The 19,951-nt window shown below is 43.3% G+C and overlaps 1 protein-coding gene across 2 annotated transcripts in view; it reads left to right on the top strand.

Annotated features, from left to right (window-relative positions):
- Positions 1-16,176, top strand: part of KDM5B (lysine demethylase 5B) — an 80,509-nt gene extending 64,333 nt beyond the window's left edge. Inside the window, exons 21-27 of one of the 2 annotated variants that reach the window (XM_032422111.1) lie at positions 1,154-1,333; positions 1,966-2,124; positions 5,830-6,315; positions 7,748-7,859; positions 8,963-9,117; positions 10,781-11,101; positions 15,636-16,176. In XM_032422111.1, the coding sequence (XP_032278002.1) occupies positions 1,154-1,333; positions 1,966-2,124; positions 5,830-6,315; positions 7,748-7,859; positions 8,963-9,117; positions 10,781-11,101; positions 15,636-15,674 (1,452 nt within the window). In that variant the 3' untranslated portion in view covers positions 15,675-16,176. Of the gene's footprint in view, positions 1-1,153; positions 1,334-1,965; positions 2,125-5,829; positions 6,316-7,747; positions 7,860-8,962; positions 9,118-10,780; positions 11,102-11,635; positions 15,430-15,635 lie in introns of those variants that run through there. The other variant, XM_032422110.1, reaches the window with a different exon arrangement.
- Positions 16,177-19,951: the final 3,775 nt, after the last annotated feature.

Genomic DNA, 19,951 nt, shown 5'->3' on the forward strand with positions numbered 1-19,951 from the left:
ACCCCGTGGTAAGTTCTACCTTCTGGATTTGTCTGGTTATTTCCTTGTGGTATGTTCTATCTTCGGTGTTCCCTCTAAATTGGAAGTTAGTTTCAAAGAGTTGATGGATTGAAGTTAAATATTTTTTACTTAGAATAATAACAAAATATCAGGTGATACTATATACTTTGTATGGCTTCACATCAGGAGACACATTTTGATGACCTGCTTAGTGAAGCTAAGATTTACCATTGTGTTAGAGGGACACCAGTGCTCCCCACACCCAACCTAATGTTTTTATTCTTCTTCCAGTTTGGGTCTCTCATTCTCAAAATGTGGTGCCAGGGGCGCCTGGGTGGCTCAGTTGGTTAAGCCTCTGCCTTTGGCTCAGGTCATGATCCCAGGATCCTGGGATAGAGCCCTGCATTGGGCTCCCTGCCCAGTGGGGAGTCTGCTCCTCTCTGCCCCTCTGCCCCTCTCCCTGCTTGTGCTCACTCTCTCTCTCACTCAGATAAATAAATAACACCTTAAATGTGATCCCAGTACCAAAAGCATCAGCATCATCTGGAAACTTGTTAAGAAATGTAAATTCATGGATTCTTCCCTGGTGACCTGAATCAGAATATCTGGGGGTGGGGCCCAGGAAACTTGTTTAAATAAGCGTTCCAGATTATTCTTAATGCATATGAAAGTTTGAGAACCAGTGGGACTTTTTCCTCATTTTAGTTTTCTGAATAATTTATACTGAGTTACTTCATCATTGGGTGGGTTGGAGTAAAATATTGTTGCTTTTGTTAACATAAGTCAGTGTGAAAACCTTCTCAGTTATTGCAGATCTACATTTCTCTTTAATTTTTTTCATCTATAGGGATCAAGATGACAAGTGAATTTAGAAGGGCATAAAAAGTCAACAAAGAGATCACAGTGTATGTCCTGTTCATAGTTGTATCCTTGGGGACTAGCACAAACTAGGTTCTTTTAAAGTATTTGTTAAGTGAAGGAAGACATGTCACCCACACCCCCACTACCATTGGTCAGCTGGCAAATTTTGTCCATCTCTATGAAATTAACATGTTGAAATAATGGAGTAGGTCTACTCTGAATTGTGCTTTTCCCACTTTGCAGAGAAGTACTCTTTTTTTCTAAGTTGCTACAATTTTTCTTGACTCGTTAGGTTGGAGGACGCGTGCCAGTGTTAGACACGCTCATAGAACTTGTTACCCGAGGCCGATCTATCCCAGTACATCTGAATTCTTTACCAAGACTGGAATTACTAGTAGCTGAGGTTCAGGCTTGGAAGGAATGTGCTGCTAATACATTCTTGACTGAGAATTCTCCATATTCTCTCTTAGAGGTAAGTTTGCAACCAGCCCATCTACAAGACCTTAGGATCTCTTAGCTTGTAGAACATGCAGTCCCTTCCCTCACAAAGGTGGCGTCGCTGACTGATCTACATTCTGGGAGTTATTTTTTTCAGTAGAGCCAGGGAAATTCTTCTAAACTGCCAGTGAAATAACCTTTAAGTGTTACCTGGATACATTTAGGGATAGCATTCAATATCTAAAGAAGAACATTTTTCTCATTGAAGTTCCTCAGTCTGGGTTGAAATTGGACTTTTTTTTAACCTTGGCCATGCTGCACCATTTGCATTTAATAAGCCTGGTAAATGGTCTTCTCCACCTCTCGTAAAGTGCTAGAGTTGCACTTTGTGTATTTTTTGTAAGCTGATACTGGTAGTACATTATGACTGGAATTGGTATATATCACATTGAACTTACTGTCTCATCCAATCTATAATCAAAGTCAGTGTTTTGTGAAATTCATTCCCTCCCTCCTTCCCTTTACAGAGAAGAGTTTTCTGGCTTTAGAGTGGCATGTGACAGAGAAAATTTACATCCTTCCCACTGCTTAGGCTTTTACTGTGGGGCTTCCTAAGGCTTTATCTGAAATCCATCTTACCGGTAGTTGTGCTTTGCCCCACATTAGGTGCTGTGTCCTCGATGTGACATTGGCCTTTGGGGATTGAAGAGGAAGCAGAGAAAGTTCAAGGAGCCCTTGCCAAGTGGAAAGAAGAAAAGCACCAAACTAGAGAGTCTGAGTGACCTGGAGAGAGCTTTAAGTGAAAGCAAGGAGACTGCTTCAGCTGTACGTAGTGGGGCTTTTTCTTCTTTCTCTGTTGCTTAGGGGGGATGATTTCTAACCCTTTCTTGTTCACAGGGATATTGGTAAGGTATGTAAAAGGATAACCTTAAGAGTACTCCGTTTTACCAAAAAGACTTTCTGAAAATTGTCAGATGTAAACGTTTTGAGTAGAAGATACATAGAGGTGCAGCAGGTACATGGAGGGCCTCCCAGTCTGAGTTCTGCAGACTCCGTCTTGTAATTGCCTGTGGGTTCATCCCGCGATGCTGACTGCAGATATCAAGGTTAACAGATAAGTGAAACTGTACTGCCAACTTACTAATTTACAACAGGAAATACACATAAGGGGTGCCTGGCTGGCTCAGTGGGTGGAGCGTGTGACTCTTGATCTCAGGGTTGTGAGTTCAAGCCCCACGTTGGGCATAGAGCTTACTAAGTAAGTAAGTAAAATAAATAAATACACAAACACACGTGCTTAAAAAATACACTTAAAAGTGTATTGGATACCTTTGAGTCTGACTTCATTTAGTAAGCACTGTTGATTCAAAGCTGGTATCATCATAAGAAGCTGAAGCAGAGTCTAACTCATGGTCAGTGAGCCCCACAGTATTAGAACAAAAGAAGATAGGTAATTTGGATGCTTAGATTTTTTTCTTTTATTGAGCTATAATTGGCATATAACATGTTAGTTTCAAGTGTACAGCATAGTGATTTGATTGATCACCACAATAAGTCTAGTTAACATCCATCACCGCACATAGTTACAAACATTTTCTTATGGTGAGAACTTTAAAAATCTACTCTTAGCCGTGTCCAAGTATACAATACGGTACAGTATTAACTATAGTCAACATGCTATACCTTACATCCTCAGGACTTATAACAGGAAGTTTGTACCTTTAGACTGCCTTTACCCAGTTAGCCCACTCCCTACCCCCTGCCTCTGGCAGCCATTGATTTGTTCTCTGTAACTGTGGGTTTGGGGGTTTTTTGTTTTTTTTTTTTTTGGATTCATACAATATTTGTCTTTGACTTATTTCACTTAGCCCAACGCAATTACAATCCATCTATATTGTTGCAAGTGGCGAGATTTCCTTTTTTTTTTTTAATGGCTGAATAATATTCTATTGTATGTACATACACCACATCTTCTTTTTATCCATTCATCCACTGATGGACACTTAAGTTGCTTCCATGTCTTGGCTACTGTAAATAATGTTGCAGTGAACATGGCGGGTGCAGGTAGCTTTTTAATAAGTTAGTGTTTTTCTTTCTTCAGATAAATACCCAGAAGTGGAATTGCTGGATCATTTGGTATTTCTATTTTTAATTTTTTGAGGAGCCTCCATATTGTTTTCCAGAGTGACTGTACTGATTTACATTCCCACCAACAGTGCACAGGGTTCCCTTTTTTTCCACATCCTCACCAACATGTGTTACTTCTTGGCATTTTTGATAATAGCCATTCTGCTAGGTGTGAGGTGATCTTGCATTGTGATTTTGATTTGCAGTTCGTGGTTGACCATCTTTTCATGTACCTGTGTCGTCTTTGTATGTCTTCTTTAGAAAAATAGTCCTATCCTCTGCCTATGTTTGTTTTTTGCTATTAAGTTGTATGTGTTCTTTATCTATTTTGGATATTAACCCCTTATCAGGTGTGTGCTTTGCCAGTACTTTCTTCTATTCTGTAGGTCATCTTTTAATTTCATTGGTTTCCTTTGTTGAGCAAAAGCTTTTTAGTTGGATGTAGTCCCACCTGGGTGCTTTAAGTGGCACAGAGTGTTGCTCACTGTAGAGTTGGACTAACCCAGCTCCAAGGACTGGACTAGATGGGATTAATCTCTGGTCAGGGCATCTTCTTCCCAGTCCGTTCCTTTGTAGCTACCTGACTTCTATGGTGACTGACATGGGATTGCCTTGATTTATGTATTTTGACACATACTTCCTTAGGGCATATTTGTATATTGAGTCAGTTTCTAATCAGATTGTGCTGCTTGAGCATCATTCTGGTTTTTTTAAGGAGCTGCTTTCCACTGTTACTTCTGTGGTCTATTTTTGTAAAGCCACTGTCTGTTTTGAACTTTGCATGCTATATCTTTCAGTCTAGTCTCTGCCCATCTAGTGTATGAATCCCTGACTTAAGAAAACTCATACATTACCTGTTGATTTCAAGATAAGCTGTTTGCTCTCCATTTGTGAGTTCTAGGAAGGCACCTTGTTATCACATAACCCATATATACTGCCTGTACACTGTTTTTGTCTACAGAAATAAGTGGATTTTTAAAAAATATACCAAAGGTTTGTTACCTAATTTACTTCTAGATCTTTTTGTTTCTTCCTTAATCATTCATACATTTTCTTTCCCATTCCAAAAAGAGAGAATGGAGAGTTCATTCTGGCCTTAAGACTCAGGGCACCTCATCTGGTGAATCATCACAGGTCTGATGGTGGGTGGGTGTGGTAACTGGGAATGGTTTTAACTGTGACAGATTAACATTTTAAGGATTTGGGAATAGAATTGGGGAAAGGAGTGGTTCCTGCAGCTTGTAGCTTTTGTTTCTAGAGGGGAGAACTCAGTTTTAAAAATCTACACTTCCCCCCTCCCGCATTTATCTGTATTTCTATATCAGTGAAGTGCTGGAGAAGGACTTCGGTGGTCCAGCCTTTCACTGGGGAAACTGGGTATTAAGTTTCAAGGTGGTAGTGGTTAACTCTCGACTTAGCCAGTGATTTTAGTTTATCACATTTAGATAGCTTTTATTTCATGGTGCATAATGAATAGATCTGTAATGCCTGGACCTGTTTATATATTGGATACCTTGTATAGTAGATGCTTAGTCCGTTCATGTAAAGGTTCCACTTAATGGACGTCTTGTAAATATTGTTCAGGAATATGTTCAATGTCACTTCAGCTTTTTACTGTGAAGTTGGTTCTGTTTATGTGTTATTTTCAAGTCTCTTAATACAGGTTAACTGAACTCCCCACTTTCGTGGGACATGGCTCTCGTTTAGAGAGGAAAGAACCTGCCACTTTGCAGAAAAGCAGCTTGCTTTTGTCTGTGCCCTAATGAGCTTATTTTATATAAAGCATGCACATGTGCGTGCACACGTGTGTGTAAGAAAAGTCTGGTAAAGTGCTTTCTGTTTAATTATCTCATGAGGTATCCAGTTTCATTATCTACTGTGTCCAGCCCACGTATAAGGCCTTAATGTTAAAGATAGTAAGAGGCATAAACTACCATCGTGTAGTGGCTGCTTTAGAGACTTTTCTATCCAAAGTACCTCTCTAAAAGAACACAGAAGCTAATGGAACTACGAAAACATGGAGAACCCCAGGAATTAGTGCACGTAGAATGTGAAAAGCCTGTATCTTTTAAGAGAAGTAAATGTGCAAGAAAGTTGGACTTTAAGAAGTAGTATGTGCTCAGTAATTGCTCACATTGTTCACTGTGTGCCCGGCAGAGCGTGCTCTGGCACAGGGCTCTCAGGTAATCATCACTGCAGCCCTGGGAGGTAGGCTGTACTATTAACTCCATTTTATACATGTGAACATTTAGCCACAGTGGAACGTGCTGCCCAGGGCCATTCATATAACTCAGTGAGACGGAGCCAGGATTTAAATGTAGATCATCTACTCTGAGACCCTTGAGATTTAGGAGAGGGCTGAATTCTCTCTGACATTGTCCTTGATTGTTAAATCCTTTTTAGATGGCAACACTTGGGGAAGCTCGGCTAAGGGAAATGGAAGCCTTGCAGTCTCTCAGACTAGCCAATGAAGGGAAGTTGCTGTCACCTGTCCAAGATGTGGAGCTGAAAGTCTGCCTATGTCAGAAGGCCCCAGCTGCCCCCATGATCCAGTGTGAACTCTGCAGAGATGCTTTCCACACTAGCTGTGTGGCGGTACCCAGTATTTCACAAGGCCCCCGCATCTGGCTTTGTCCCCATTGTCGGAGGTCAGAGAAACCTCCATTAGAGAAAATTCTGCCCCTGCTGGCTTCCCTGCAGCGTATCCGAGTTCGCCTTCCTGAGGGAGATGCACTTCGATACATGATCGAAAGAACCGTGAACTGGCAACACAGAGCCCAGCAGCTGCTTTCATCAGGGACTCTCAAATCTGTGCAAGATCGAGTGGGCTCAGGACTATGGTATAGCAGATGGCAAGCTTCAGCAGGACAGGTGTCTGAGACAAACAAGGTGAGTCTGGACTTTTCTTTGCCGGTTACTGGAATCTGCCGAGCTCTGTCCCTTTCCCCGGCACCTTCCGCTCTGGTACTGTTGCTGTTTCTGGTGATGGCTTGACTGGTACCAGCGCTCACTTTTAAGCTCCCCGCTTCGAGGGCTCTGTGTCCCTACCGTGTTGTTTTCGTTTTCTCTGTTCCTGGCACTCCGAAGGTGTCTCTCAGGCAGTCTGCTTCTGGAGAGCAGATTTCACCTTTTCATAGATACGTATAGTTTTCCCATTTATGTGTATGAATTCCAGACACATATTTAATATGTATGAAGTTTTAGAATTTTTATTTGACTGCTTTTTTTCCCCTGCTTCCTCTCATGTAAGTCACTGACTAGAGGGGAAAGTGCTTTCTGCCTTGTGTCTCTTACTGCCCCTTGAGGAAAGAATAAGTTCTGAAGTGTCTGAGTACTGTGTTGCTTCAGAGGAAAGGCAGTGGGTTTCATACCATCCATGATCTTTCTGCTATAAAAGCAAGATTCTTCTGACCATCCCTGGGATGGGCAGAGTTTTTTGTCTTCTTCCGTAGAAGGTGACTGCAGGAAAAGAATGTGAAAATATCAGAAAAGTACAATCAGAGGGCAGTATTCAGTCTTGATATGAGTGTGACCTGATTTTCAGATCTCGTACAGAGTTCTCTAGCTGAGATCTCGCAGCTCCTAACACAGACAGTGAATTAGGAGTTAAGTGTTCAGCTGATCAAAGATAAAAGACAAAAAATTGATTTCCATCATATTTGTATCCTTGTTTTCTTTTACATTTCTTTCCAGGCTTGTGAAATACAGTCAGTGTCTGGGTCTTAGCAAATGAATTAAATTTTAGTTGCATAGGGTGAGTTGTCGTCATTTGGGTAGCCTACAGGGGAGACATTTATGTTCTTTACACAAGATAGGCTAGAAGTTCACCTTTATTGACAAAAGGAGGGGACACAACTGTTACTTATTTACTAGTTCAGAGTCAAAGGAGTGTTTCTCCTAGCACTTTTTAATAAACACTAAGGAAGGGAGGAAGGTGGACATGCATGAGATCTGACAGTTCCTCAGTCAGTTTGCTCAAAGGGGCACATGTCTGTGTTCATTGTGTTATAACCTTCATTAGGAGAATTACATAGGGTATAAAAAGGCTGTAAGATCTGTTCTCATGCAAAGAAAATACCTTATTTCCCAACGGTGCTCTTGACCTCTGTGGAATCAGTCCAAGTAAAACCAGGAAGACTAAAGGCTTGGTGGATATGAGTTGATTTGGCTAAATCTAAAATACTTGGAGACTTCTTTCAGTTGGGAATTGAAGTCCTTCTTTCTTGTTTGCCTGCTTGATAACCCAAACTACTTTCCTTGGACTGGTGGGAGAATTTTTAATCTGAAAAAGCCTTCCTATAAAATGTTTTCCTTCCATTAGGTGTCTCAGCCTACCGGCACAACGTCCTTTTCCTTGCCTGATGACTGGGACAGCAGAGCCTCATACGTACACTCTCCCTTCTCCACTGGCCGAAGTTGTATCCCCCTCCATGGTTTGTATTTATTACGTTGAGGAGGAGGAGGAGGGCTGGGTAGTAAAGAGTAATCTTGCAGTAGGTTTTTGTTGTTCAGATACATGAAAAGACTTTATCCTCAAATGTCGGATATGGGTTACTAAGAATTTGCAAGGTAGGAGGAGGATCATGCTTGAAGGTTTATAAATGCAAAGCAAATAGGAAAAGGCTTTAATACATTGCTTTCAGGGATGAAAGGGCTAATCCCATGCCAACTGACTTTAAAATACCAGCCATTTCAGTCAGATGCTAAGTCATGGGCTTCTTTGGGATCTTAGAGATAATCTATACTTGAAACCTACCTCCTTTTTTCTATGTTGACTCAAACTACACAGGTCCACTTATACACAGGTTTTCTCGATAAATACAGTACAGTAAATGTGTATTTTCTCTTCCTTATGATTTTAACAGTCTCTTCTCTTTAGCTTACTTTATTCTAGGAATAGTATATAATACATAAGCATACAAAATATGTTAATCAGCTGTTCATGTTATTGGTAAGGCTTCCGGTCAACAGTAGGCTATTAGCACTTAAGTTTTTGGGGGGAGTTAAAAGTAACCCATGGATTTTCCACTGTTTTAGGGATTCAGCACCCCCAACTCCCACGTTATTCAAGGGTCAGCTGTGCTTACGTATACTTAACTGCCCCAGGAGTTCTGCCTGGAGCCGTGGTGGGAGTCCTAATCCTTAGTCATGCCCTCCCACTATGTGTTTGGTAATGGGGTTGGAGCTACTCAGTCCACCCAGATTGCCCACATCTTGGCCTGTTCTGTGCTTTCTATTGAAAGCAGAAGCTATCAAGGCAGATGCACGACCTCTTCTGTGTTAGCAATAATTAAGTGAAGAGGGGATTCAGTGTAGACTTAGTACTTCCCTAATAATCAGAAGCCTGAGAAAATCTTAGTTTGGGCTCGTATTATATCATGGCTTTAGACACATTACGTGAACCTAATATAATTTTACAAGGCGAGGGTGGCAGTGGTATGAGGGGTATGAGGGGTGGTCCTGCTGTGCTTGCAGGTCTCAATGTCCATGTGAAACACGCTCTATTATCATTACACTTTGGTGTGGTCTTTAACAGGTATTAGTCCAGAAGTGAATGAACTGTTGATGGAAGCCCAGTTGCTCCAGGTATCCCTTCCTGAAATTCAGGAACTTTACCAGACTTTACTTGCAAAGCCAACCCCTGCTCAGCAAACTGACCGAAGTTCACCAGCTAGACCCAGCAGTGAGAAGGTGAGTGTCTGACAGGCAGCTGGGGAATATAGTCTAGGGTGGGGAGCATGATTTTTAGGTCATTCCATCTAAATAGTTCGGTGAATGAGATGCTGTGTTCGATCATGAAAAGGATGCAAACTGTCTAATTCACAACCCCATTCCTAGGACTGTCAATGAGCAGAGGGGTGCTAGGCATCACTTTGGGCTCACATCCTGGAGTTCGGTGCTGTTTTTTAAGTGACCGTGAATTTTTTTTTCCTTTTAGCATGGTGCTTTTCATCATTCCAAAGTGATAATAGCTAGAAGCAGGATTATTTTTTTGTAAGAGAAATACTGTAGAGATGAAAATCTAATTATAGTTGGGAAGGCCTTTTGGTATAAAGCTTTCAAAACCTAAAGAACATCTTGGAGTTAACGTTTAACAAATGCTTTAATTGCTCTAACCCTAACAGGACAGCTGGTGTGAGGACTGGGTCATCAGACTGAGGGTGCCTGTTTTGAGTGCTGACTTACTTGAAGGGGATAGATACCATGTGTGTTCTGTGTCTTAGCTTAAAGATGCTGCTACTTTCTCTTAGTAAGCTAACTGACCTATAACATTCAAAAGTCCTGAGAATATAGTCAGGATAGGGAAGAATCTCACTATCAAATACCATTTAGAATTTTATTTTTTTAATATTTTTAAATTAAAAAAATATTTATTTATTTGAGAGAGAGAATGTAGAGTGAGGGGCAGAGGGAGAGGAAGAGCAGACTCCCCACTGAGCATGGAGCTCGATCCCATGACCCTGAGATCATGACCTGAGCCGAAACCGAGAGTCAGATGCTCAACCAACTGAGCCACTCAGGCGCCCCTAGAATTTTATTTTTCATTGTGATACCAAATAGTAGTGTAGCACCATTATTGGTTATGTTCAATTAATGAACCTTATTTCTGTATGGGGTGGGGATGTATGTCCTTAAAGAAGGAAGGTATTAGCACGGTTCCTTAGAAGTCTGTAGGTCAAAGGATAAGCATACACACCTAGGTAGAAACTACATGGTAGTCTTGTACTCCTGTAGTTGGTGAAGAGGAGAATGTAGGCATCTCCGCATCTTCTGGTGCCAGTTTGAAAGCTAATCATGTCTTTAACATTTCCTTTTTCCACTATCTCTTTTGACAGCACTAACAGTTGGGTTAGCTTAACTCAAGCAGGGTGTCCCAGAGGACATGAGGGCGTGTGGTGGCAGTGGTGTGAGGAGGCAGTATTTTTTTTTTTTTTAAAGATTTTATTTATTTATTTGAAGAGAGAGACATAGCGAGAGAGGGAACACAAGCAGGGGGAGTGGCAGAGGGAGAAGCAGGCTTCCCGCTGAGCAGGGAGCCCGATGTGGGGCTCGATCCCAGGACCCTGGGATCATGACCTGTGCCGAAGGCAGATGCTTAACGACTGAGCCACCCAGGCGCCCCAGTATTTTTTTTTTTTTAATAAGTCTTCTCTACACCTGATGTGGGGCTCGAGCTCACCCCGAGGTCAAGTCGCACGCTCTTCTCCAACTGAGCCAGCCAGGCGCCCCGGGTTGCAGGATTTTTAAAATGTTGATGAGAGATCATCCGAACTCTCATACAGCTAATACTTCACTAGTTTGAGTAACAGGCAAAACTGTCGGCTAAAATTGACTTTGCCTATCCTCCACCCAGAATGAGTGCTGCCGCGGGAAGCGAGATGGAATCAACAGTCTTGAGAGAAAACTGAAGAGACGCCTGGAAAGAGAAGGCCTCTCCAGTGATCGGTGGGATCGAGTTAAAAAAATGCGGACCCCCAAAAAGAAGAAAATCAAACTGAGCCACTCCAAGGACATGAACAGTTTCAAGTTAGAGAGAGAGCGTAGCTATGAATTAGTCCGTTCTGCCGAAACTCATTCCCTGCCCTCAGACACATCCTATTCCGAACAGGAGGACTCTGAGGATGAAGATGCCATCTGCCCAGCTGTGAGCTGCCTGCAGCCAGAAGGAGATGAGGTCAGTGAGGTTTGGGCCATAGAGGACGTGCTTTCCCTTAACTCAGAAACCCTGTAAACTACACCTCATCTCGCTGGGTCTTTCTCTTCTGCTTATCTGCTTTGAGCTGATCTGAATGGATTGCTCAGCCCTCCCCCACTGATATCTCTGCTCTTAACCATCGTTCCTGGGTCTTCTCCCTTTTCTTGAAGAAACTCTTATTCTTCCCTTTTTCCTCTTCCTGCTCTTCCAGCTTTCACCGTCCCGGCGCTAAGAAGGTGGGAGGGATGCTGATGTAATGCCCTTTTGCTTACTTACCACAGGGCGGCGCTGTCTTAACCCCAAAGCAGTCACGACTTGAAGAATGGCTTTGACTTGGTTGCTTTGGCTGGTGGGCCAGCTGCACTCATGTGGCGTAGCTGTTGTGCCCGAGGTCCCGGTGGTGGGACAGTGGCCAGTAGTGGCACACGGCCTGAATATCTTGAGGCTGGCCTGCCCAATTTTGAATCACATTTTTTCCTCTGAAAACCCCGTCTCCCTGCTCTTTGTAACCAGGTGGACTGGGTCCAGTGTGATGGCAGCTGCAATCAGTGGTTTCACCAGGTCTGTGTTGGTGTTTCTCCAGAGATGGCCGAGAAGGAAGACTACATCTGTGTGCGCTGTACTGTGAAGGACGCACCAAGCCGAAAATAAAAAACACAAACATAAACACCCCCCACCCCCAACCACTTAATGTAATTCAGGACTCCAACCAAGAAGATTTCTTCAATTTCTCAGCAAAGCTGCAGGACTGGTATTCAAACCAGCCTGTAAACGGTGCTATTTCTATTCCTTACGGGATCATTTTTCCAGAACTCTTTGAAAAAAAGAAAAAACAACTAAAAAAATTTTTGACACTTTTTGTATTTTTTTCCTTAAGAGCTGTTTGTGGTTGTTGAGGTTTGAAATGCTGACTGGTTTTTCCGCAGGGGTTTCCACCAGTTTGGAAGGCATCGGAGCTTTTGCACCTTTCCATGTACAGCATTAAAATCTTACCTCTGTCTGGGATTTACCGGCTTACGAGTCCAACTCAGTTTCAGTGCCCAGAAGGGCACCAGAAATTCCAGTAAATCCTCATTTGAGGAATTTCTCTCTTGTTTACTCTGTTACCATATTGGGGAACTTAAGTTTTTCACTTTTGGGGTTTTTGTTTGTTTCTTTATCCACTTTTCTTTTTCCTGGTAGACTAGGTTTATTTATCAAAGCAATAACTTCTGTGTTGGTTTCAGTGGCTGGAATTAAAACAAAACAAAACAAACTTCCAAACAGTGTGTTGGTGCTTTAGCATTTGGTTGATGTACAGAACACAAATGTCTAGTTTCTAGTGTCACTGATGAACTAGTGATGTAGAAAAGAGACTGCTCTGTAAGTAATTGCCACGGCTGTATTTTCGCTTTTCCCCTGCCCCTCCCTTCCTCTCCTACTATTTTTTTGGTAGCTTGTATCAAATTGTTGCAGTTTATATTGTGGAATAAATCCTTGGTCCTAATTTAACACTAAATGCTGGTTATTTAGAGCCATTAGACTACAGCTTCTTATGCCCCTCTACCTTGTGGGCTTGGAAGAGCGAGACGGGGGGGTTGCTTGCTTTTGCCTCTGCCCAGCTAGGCTACAGTAGCAGTGGATTGTTCTTCTGTATCCTGCTCTGTTTGGTGGGCCGTATGCCTCCCATCTCTACTAATAACCCCACCCAGTCTTCTTCACGGAATAGAACTTATCTTTAAAGCCATGCTGTTTTTAAATAAGCTTTTCAGAATGGTGGCAAATCATTCCAATCCTCAAATCAGTCCTCCTGTGGAAATGGTGTCTCTATTATATTGGAATTAACAGGGAAACTTTGTTTAGGGTTAAGATGTCAAAAGGAAATTTAAGGAAGATGGATCTTTGCGGACGGCTAGGAAAGTGTGGGTCGAGGGACAGCTTGTGAACAGGCAGGCTCTGCCTCCGTGACTTCTTCCTGTCGCTTTCTAACTCTAGCTGTTGTTACTGGTTGTCGATAGTCCACAGCCTTTCCCCTCCTTTCTTTTTTAAAGGGCTCTGTTCTGCAGTGGAGAAGACCTTCTGGTGAACAGAACAGACTCTTGCTTGGTTTTTCCTCTTCTGTTGGTAATACTTATTTTCCCCCCATTCTGTAGCCATAAACCTGGAGATGGGTAGAACTAGTGGGTCTTTAATAAAACAAAACAACAAAAACAGCAGTTTGTGATGTAGCAGAGATTTAAATGTACTATATCCCCTTTGATGCAATTCAAATAATTAAATCTCTTTAAGAATGACTTGTAATTGTCTGCAGCTTTCCCACAGTTGTTGTGATGTCTCTCCTTGTCTGATGGGGGTTCCGGGGCCAAAAGAGAAGAAGAGTCTCCAGAGTACAATCTGGAATAATAGTGGTTTGGCCTTTTTTAAGCACCCAAATTCTTAGAACCCCCTGACATTGGGACAGGATGCCATCTGTCCCAGTTCCATTGAGAATATAACTGAAAGGGGACACTGCAGCTGAAATAAAGCCTTTGCCTTTAGAGAGCTTTTGCCCATCTGGTATGCACCTCCTGTGCCCCCTCCTCGTGTTCTTCCTCACGTATGGGTTGTCCACAGTCCCTGACGACAGCATTCCCGGTGAGGTGGATTCTCTGCCTCTCTGAGTTAGTGGGGGAAGGGCAAGAAGATATGTTTTTGCCACCCCCTCCCCCATGAGAGGGCCACTGATGTGTTTACATATGATGATATTGAAGTTGGAGAAAGCGTCACCTGCCCAGTGATACTGCTGGTGAATGACAAAGCCTGGGTGGTGTCTTGCAGGTCTCCTCTGGTTTTCCTCCTACCTTGTGCACTAACACAGCAAATGAACAAAGGTGCATCTACCTTCTAATTGATCCCTTCTGTTAAGTACCCAGATCGACTACAAAGTGATGTTATCTAAAAACCTTGTTTACTGTGTGTTAGCTGTGAAGCCGGCCTGTGTCCCAGAGAAACTTCTGCACCTGGAGAAAGAAGAGAAAACACACAAACTGATGCTTCATCTCAGTAATCCTGCAGCTGCATGAGGTGTGAGAAGGAAGGACTGTTAGTTGGAGTCTGAGCCAGAAGGGTGAAGGAGCCTAGTGAAGTCGGCACTAGAGGGTGGTTGAGTGCCCCTGCCTCATGCCAGTGGCTCTTGTGTTTTTGTTTTTCCTTCTTTCAGATCAGACTCTAGAAGATTTCTTATGCAGAATTAAGAAAGGGCTTGTTTCTTATGTAGGCTCTAGGCTGGAGAAAGATTGTGTAATTTGATCAGCTGTAAAGGAGATGGACTTCTTTACAATTTCATTTCAGCATCCTGGGAGGTGGAACTCCCTTTTCTATCTGGTTAGCCTAAAGCCAGAGATACCGTCCGTGGTGGTGGAGGTTGGTAAAAGCCTGAGAATCCCTGCTTCATTCTGCCATACAGAGCTTTTAAAAATGATATATAAAGATCTTCAGACTTTAGGTCTTTTGTTTTGGCAGAAGTATCTGGGATTCACTTAATTTGCTATTAAAATTAACATGACCCTTTGGGTGTTTGTGTAAGATAACCCTGAGAACAAAGTGGATGCCTACCAGGAAGGGGGTAAAACTTGGTGTTGCCTTGTACCTTTTGTTGAACTCTGAAGGCCCTTTTGTAATGGGTTTCTGCGTCTTCTGTTTTTTTTCATTTATAATCTTGCTGGGTATTTGGCAGTCTATTAAGACCTGCCTCTGGCTTGGATCAGGCACTGATTGATATTTAGTGCCCATGGGTGTTCTGGGCTCAATCCTGCCTGGATTTCCTGCCATGTAACACAGACTGGAATGGATTATAGATGCTATATACCTGTAACAGGAGATAGAATTGAACAACAAATATTTCAAGAGTCATTACCTAATCATCACCATTCAGTACCTGACTGTGCTAGTCTATGATAGGCGTCAGCCTGTATTAAAAGGTTTCTTTGCCATATTGATGTAGAAAACACAGTCCTCTTCTGATGAAAGTTTGCCTGTTGGGAAGAAGAGCTGAGGAAAACAGTGAGGATCCCAGTGCCTTGATTTAGCTCCATATGAGAGTTGGAGTCCTTTCTCAGCTCCTAGTTGAGCACCAGAGTGATGGCCTCACACCTTTTGCCCCTGTCATCAGTCCCTTGCATGTGGCTCCTCAAGCCTCCCAACTTCCTGAGAGGTTCCATGTGTAACTTGTAATAGAAATGTTATTGAAAAGCTGCCTAAACAAAACATTGTATAAAGTAGGAACTTGTGTAAAGTAATGCTGTTGTAAATCCATTTTGAAAGTATAAAGAATCAATTTGTAAAGTGTATATTTCACGTCTTCCAAATTTATGTAAAGTTTTCATGTTTCATGACTGTGTTTACATAGGAGTACATCTTTACATTTTTGTCAGTTGAATGGAATGTGTAAAACCAGCCAACAACAGGTCATCCAACTCCCTGTTCTGGTTCTGGGTTAGTTGTATAGGATGAAGGGCTGGGACATGGTGAGTTTGGATATGTCTTTTATTTTCAGGGTAACCTGCTGCATTGCCATCGAGGGATGGAATTGTGATGTCATTTGATCTGTTCCAGGTGAGTGGAGGCCAAAGGACTATTCTTTCTGTTTCCCCTTGGATGGAAAAATCGAGAAATTAAAAGTTGACTTTCTGAGGAAACAAAAGTTATTTTTTCGAAGATAAATGCCCAAAGACACCCTCTCCAAAAATTAAAAAAAAAAAGTCGGAGAGGAGTGCAGTTTCAAGCGCTGACTCCTGTTGTCCCCGTGCCAGCAGTTTCTCACTGACCATAATTTTAGCAGGAATTTAAACAAAAGAAAGCCCCTTTTACACATCATCGGGACAGGTAGTTTGACGTTTAATTAACAAGTCAGTTGAGTATGAAAAAGTTGTACATTTAAGTAGCCTGTCATGTATGCTCAGTTAGTAAACTCTAAAATTGAGGAAAATTACAGTTAGAAGGCAAGGACCTTCATTCACAATAATCCAATGTATGATCTATGATTTTCAGCTTGGACTTTTTTTTCTTTTTAAAGATTTTATTTATTTATTTGACAGAGACACAGCGAGAGAGGGAACACAAGCAGGGGGAGTGGGAGAGGGAGAAGCAGGCTTCCCGCCGAGCAGGGAGCCCGATGCGGGGCTCAATCCCAGGAGCCCGGGATCATGACCTGAGCTGAAGGCAGATGCTTTTTTTTTTTTTTTTGAATTGAAGCGTGGATTTTATTTTTACTTTATTTTTTTAAGATTTTATTTATTTATTTCACAGAGAGAGGTAGTGAGAGCAGGAACACAAGCAGGGGGAATGGGAGAGGGAGAAGCAGGCTTCCAGCTGAGCAGGGAGCCTGATGTGGGACTCGATCCCAGGACCCCGGGATCATGACCTGAGCTGAAGGCAGATGCTTAACGACTGAGCCACCCAGGCACCCCTGGACTTTTTTTTTTTTTTAAGTAAACTCTACCCCCAACATGGGGCTTGAACTCCATACCCCAAGAACAAGAGTCGTATGCTCTACTGAGTGAGCCAGCCAGGCACACTAGCTTGGAATTCTTTTAAAATGAATAAAGAATTTAGACATTGTGAAGGAATTGGACTTCAGAATTCTAGATTATTTACTCATTTTCTCCAGTCTGTAGTTTCACCTGTATCTAATTTAATAGCAAGTTTTATAAGCAACTCAATCTAGGGTTTTTTTTTTTTTAAAGTCACTTCTACACCCAACATCGGACTCAAACTCACAACCTTGAGATCGAGAGTCACATGCTGTACTGACTGAGCCACCCAGGTGCCCCCTTGCAAGACTTTATAAGCTGTTGGGAGAAGGCTGCTATTAAAGATGAGCTGTAGCCTCAGGAGCTGTCCCTATCCACTGACCAGTTACGGCACACTGAGAATTTTGTTCCTTTAACGCTAAGGGATTATCTGTCATGGTCACTCTTCCTCAGGGTGACGTTTCAAGGTGTAGGTAGCAAGTATCCCTAATTTCATAGGTGTGAAAACTAAAGAGAGAGCCAGTCCTAGGACAGGTGGACTTTGGAATGTGAGGAGACTGATCTGGGAAGAACCAATCCCTCAGTGTGGTTTGTTGGTTCCTAGTCCAGGGCTCTTTGAGTCACAAAGGATTCAGCATATTGGCCCCTGGCATTGGTGACCCTGCTTCACTCTCTGCCTCAGCCCCCACCTTCCTCTTGTCTCCAAACAGTAGGGCAGGAGTGTGCAAATATGACCTAGGGGCGTAGTCACCAGTGGGCCATTTGTTTTATTGTGGCTCTGATTGTGTGGGGCTTTTATTTTCTAGAGATGACATGAAATCCAGCAGCCATCACTAGCATTGAAGTGGCCACCCCCAAATGGGCAAAATGCTCTCAACAAGTTTCCTTTTCCCGACAGACCGTGAGTGAGAACACATGGTCCATAACGTGTGTTCCATAAAAGTGCTGGCGCTACCAGATACCTCTGTGTGTCCTCAGGCAGTTTGATGAGAGGAGGCAGATCGTGGGCACAGGCCTCTCAGCCTTGTCATGTATGCCTTGGAAGATGATCGAGCAGGGGTCATGGTGGATGTGAGTGTCCAGCCTGTGTTCATGCTCTCTTCATCGCTGTCCCAGTCCCCTGTCACCCCACCTGAAGAAATTCTTTGAGGGAATGAACAGCTTAGAGTGGGGCTTCTTACTGAATCCAGGGGAAGTGATGTCCAGAAAGCAAAGCAGAGGAGAGTTTGAAGAAGGAGTAAGCATGGCTGGATATGGAAGCTGTCCGGCGTCCCCTTCTTTGCACGGGTACATGTCCCTGGAGCCACTACTAGAGGCAACTCTGGCTGTCACTCCAGGCTTGGCCACCAGAGGGCACTACTTGGTTTCCATAAATGCCACGGATCTTCCTGCCAATGTTGATGTAGGTTTGTCCTGTTTAGATTGACCAGGAGGGAAACAAATTAGGCTATCTTTAATATTGTTAGGAGTTAATAAAGCTCCAGGCCTTTATTGCACACTACCTTCCCTGACTTTGGTTTTTGAATAGGTTTGTAAGTCCAAGAGAAAATGGGAGAGGTAGAGATTAGAACAAAGGCTCTCGGTGCAGGGATTACGATATAAGGGACGACCCCAGAGAAAGGCTGGCCCTGATCAGAGGGCTAAGGTGAGCTGACTGGAAACCTGTTAGTTTCTTCCCTCAGGGCCACCCTCATTGGGAGAGGGGACCATAACAAAACCGACATGTATAATGGAGGGCTTTCTATGAATCCATAGTGTCTGGGTCCTCAGGCAAGCAGATGTAGGAGCTGATCATTATCTTTGCCGGATGGTGATAGACCGAGTACGGAGGAAGTTGGTGTTCGGGGTGTAGGACTTGAACTGAGCTAGAATACGGATAGAATTTTTTAAAAAAAATTTTATTTGACCGAGCACAAGTAGGCAGAGCGGCAGGGAGAGGGAGAAGCAGGCTCCCCACTGAGCAAGGAGCCCAATGTGGAGCTCGATCCTAGGACCCTGGGATCATGACTGGAGCTGAGGCAGCCGCTTAACCGACAGCCATCCAGGCGCCCGACGGATAGAATTTGTATGAGGCTTGAAGCCAGTTGCTGAGCCAGACCTCAAACCCATATCCTGTTAATACATGGCTTTTTGCATTGTGCTGTGACCTCTACCACATTCCTAAGTTCTTTTTAAAATGCTTATATACCACAAACTGCCAGATAGTATTCTTAGGGGCTTTACATCTATTGTTTAAACCTGCTAACATACGAAGTAAAATTTACCTCTGGGTATGGGTGGGTGACTGGAGTTTGATGCAAAATTGTGCCCTTAATTGTTAGCTTTAGAATTTGAAATAGGGAGCGCATCAGTGTTTCTCTTGCTCCACAGCTGCCATATCCTTTGAAGGAGGGATATTCAGGGTTCCTAAAGGGTAAGGCTACGGCCTTTTTGCCCAGGAAGATAGTGGTCTGTTTCCTAGTCTGAACTAATGACAGTTGCAGTTCTCTTGCTTCTAGTATTAATCTTCTAATACGCTGCAGCCATGGGGTGGGGCAGCATGAGAAACTGGAGAGGAAAGGGGGTGTTTGCCAGGACCTTCAGGACAAGCCTGCAAGAACATCCCTTACTTAGTAAGCAACACGAGAGGGCAGCAGAGGACCAGGATTGCGCTCCTTTCCTCCCTGATTCCCAGCGCTGGTATGGAGCCCACTGGGAGGGGAGGCGGTGGTAGGCTTAGACACCCAAGATCATTCTCCATGTCTTTGCTTCTCTGTAACCTGCCTTCAGACGCAGACTAATGCAGTGCTAACCCCTTTACAAAGTTCAGTTCTTTGTCTAACTCGCTGTTTAGGAAGAGATCGAGTTGTAAACTTAAGATCGAAGCCCAGGCTTTGAGTCCTCGGTCCACCTAAGGCAGAGCAAATTCCTAAGCTGCTGGCTATTGAGTGCCTCCTATATTCTTAGCCCTGCACTAAGTTTATAGACTTGGGATGGATAGAATATGATCACTGCACCCAAGGAGCTCCAAGTTTAGCGTACAAGGGATCTATGTGAACAAAGTTTCTTCTCTAGTGGGCATGCACAGTTGTGATGGAAACCGAGGAGAGCAAGGCTTCAGAAAAGTGAAAATTTGACACTTGAACTATGTCCCTGCCAAACTGGCCATGTGGCCTTGCTGAGGATGAGGGCTTAGCACATTTAAAATTAAGACTGGTTGGGACGCCTGGGTGGCTCAGTCGATTAAGCGTCTGCCTTCGACTCAGGTCATGATCCTGGGGTCCTGGGATCAAGTCCCACATCCAGCTTCTTGCTCAGTGGGGAGTCTGCTTCTCCCTCTGCCTGTCGCCCCCCTCCCCCA

Source organism: Phoca vitulina, unplaced genomic scaffold, assembly GCF_004348235.1.
Source record: "Phoca vitulina isolate PV1807 unplaced genomic scaffold, GSC_HSeal_1.0 scaffold26, whole genome shotgun sequence".
In the NCBI taxonomy this organism is placed as follows: Eukaryota; Metazoa; Chordata; class Mammalia; order Carnivora; family Phocidae; genus Phoca; species Phoca vitulina.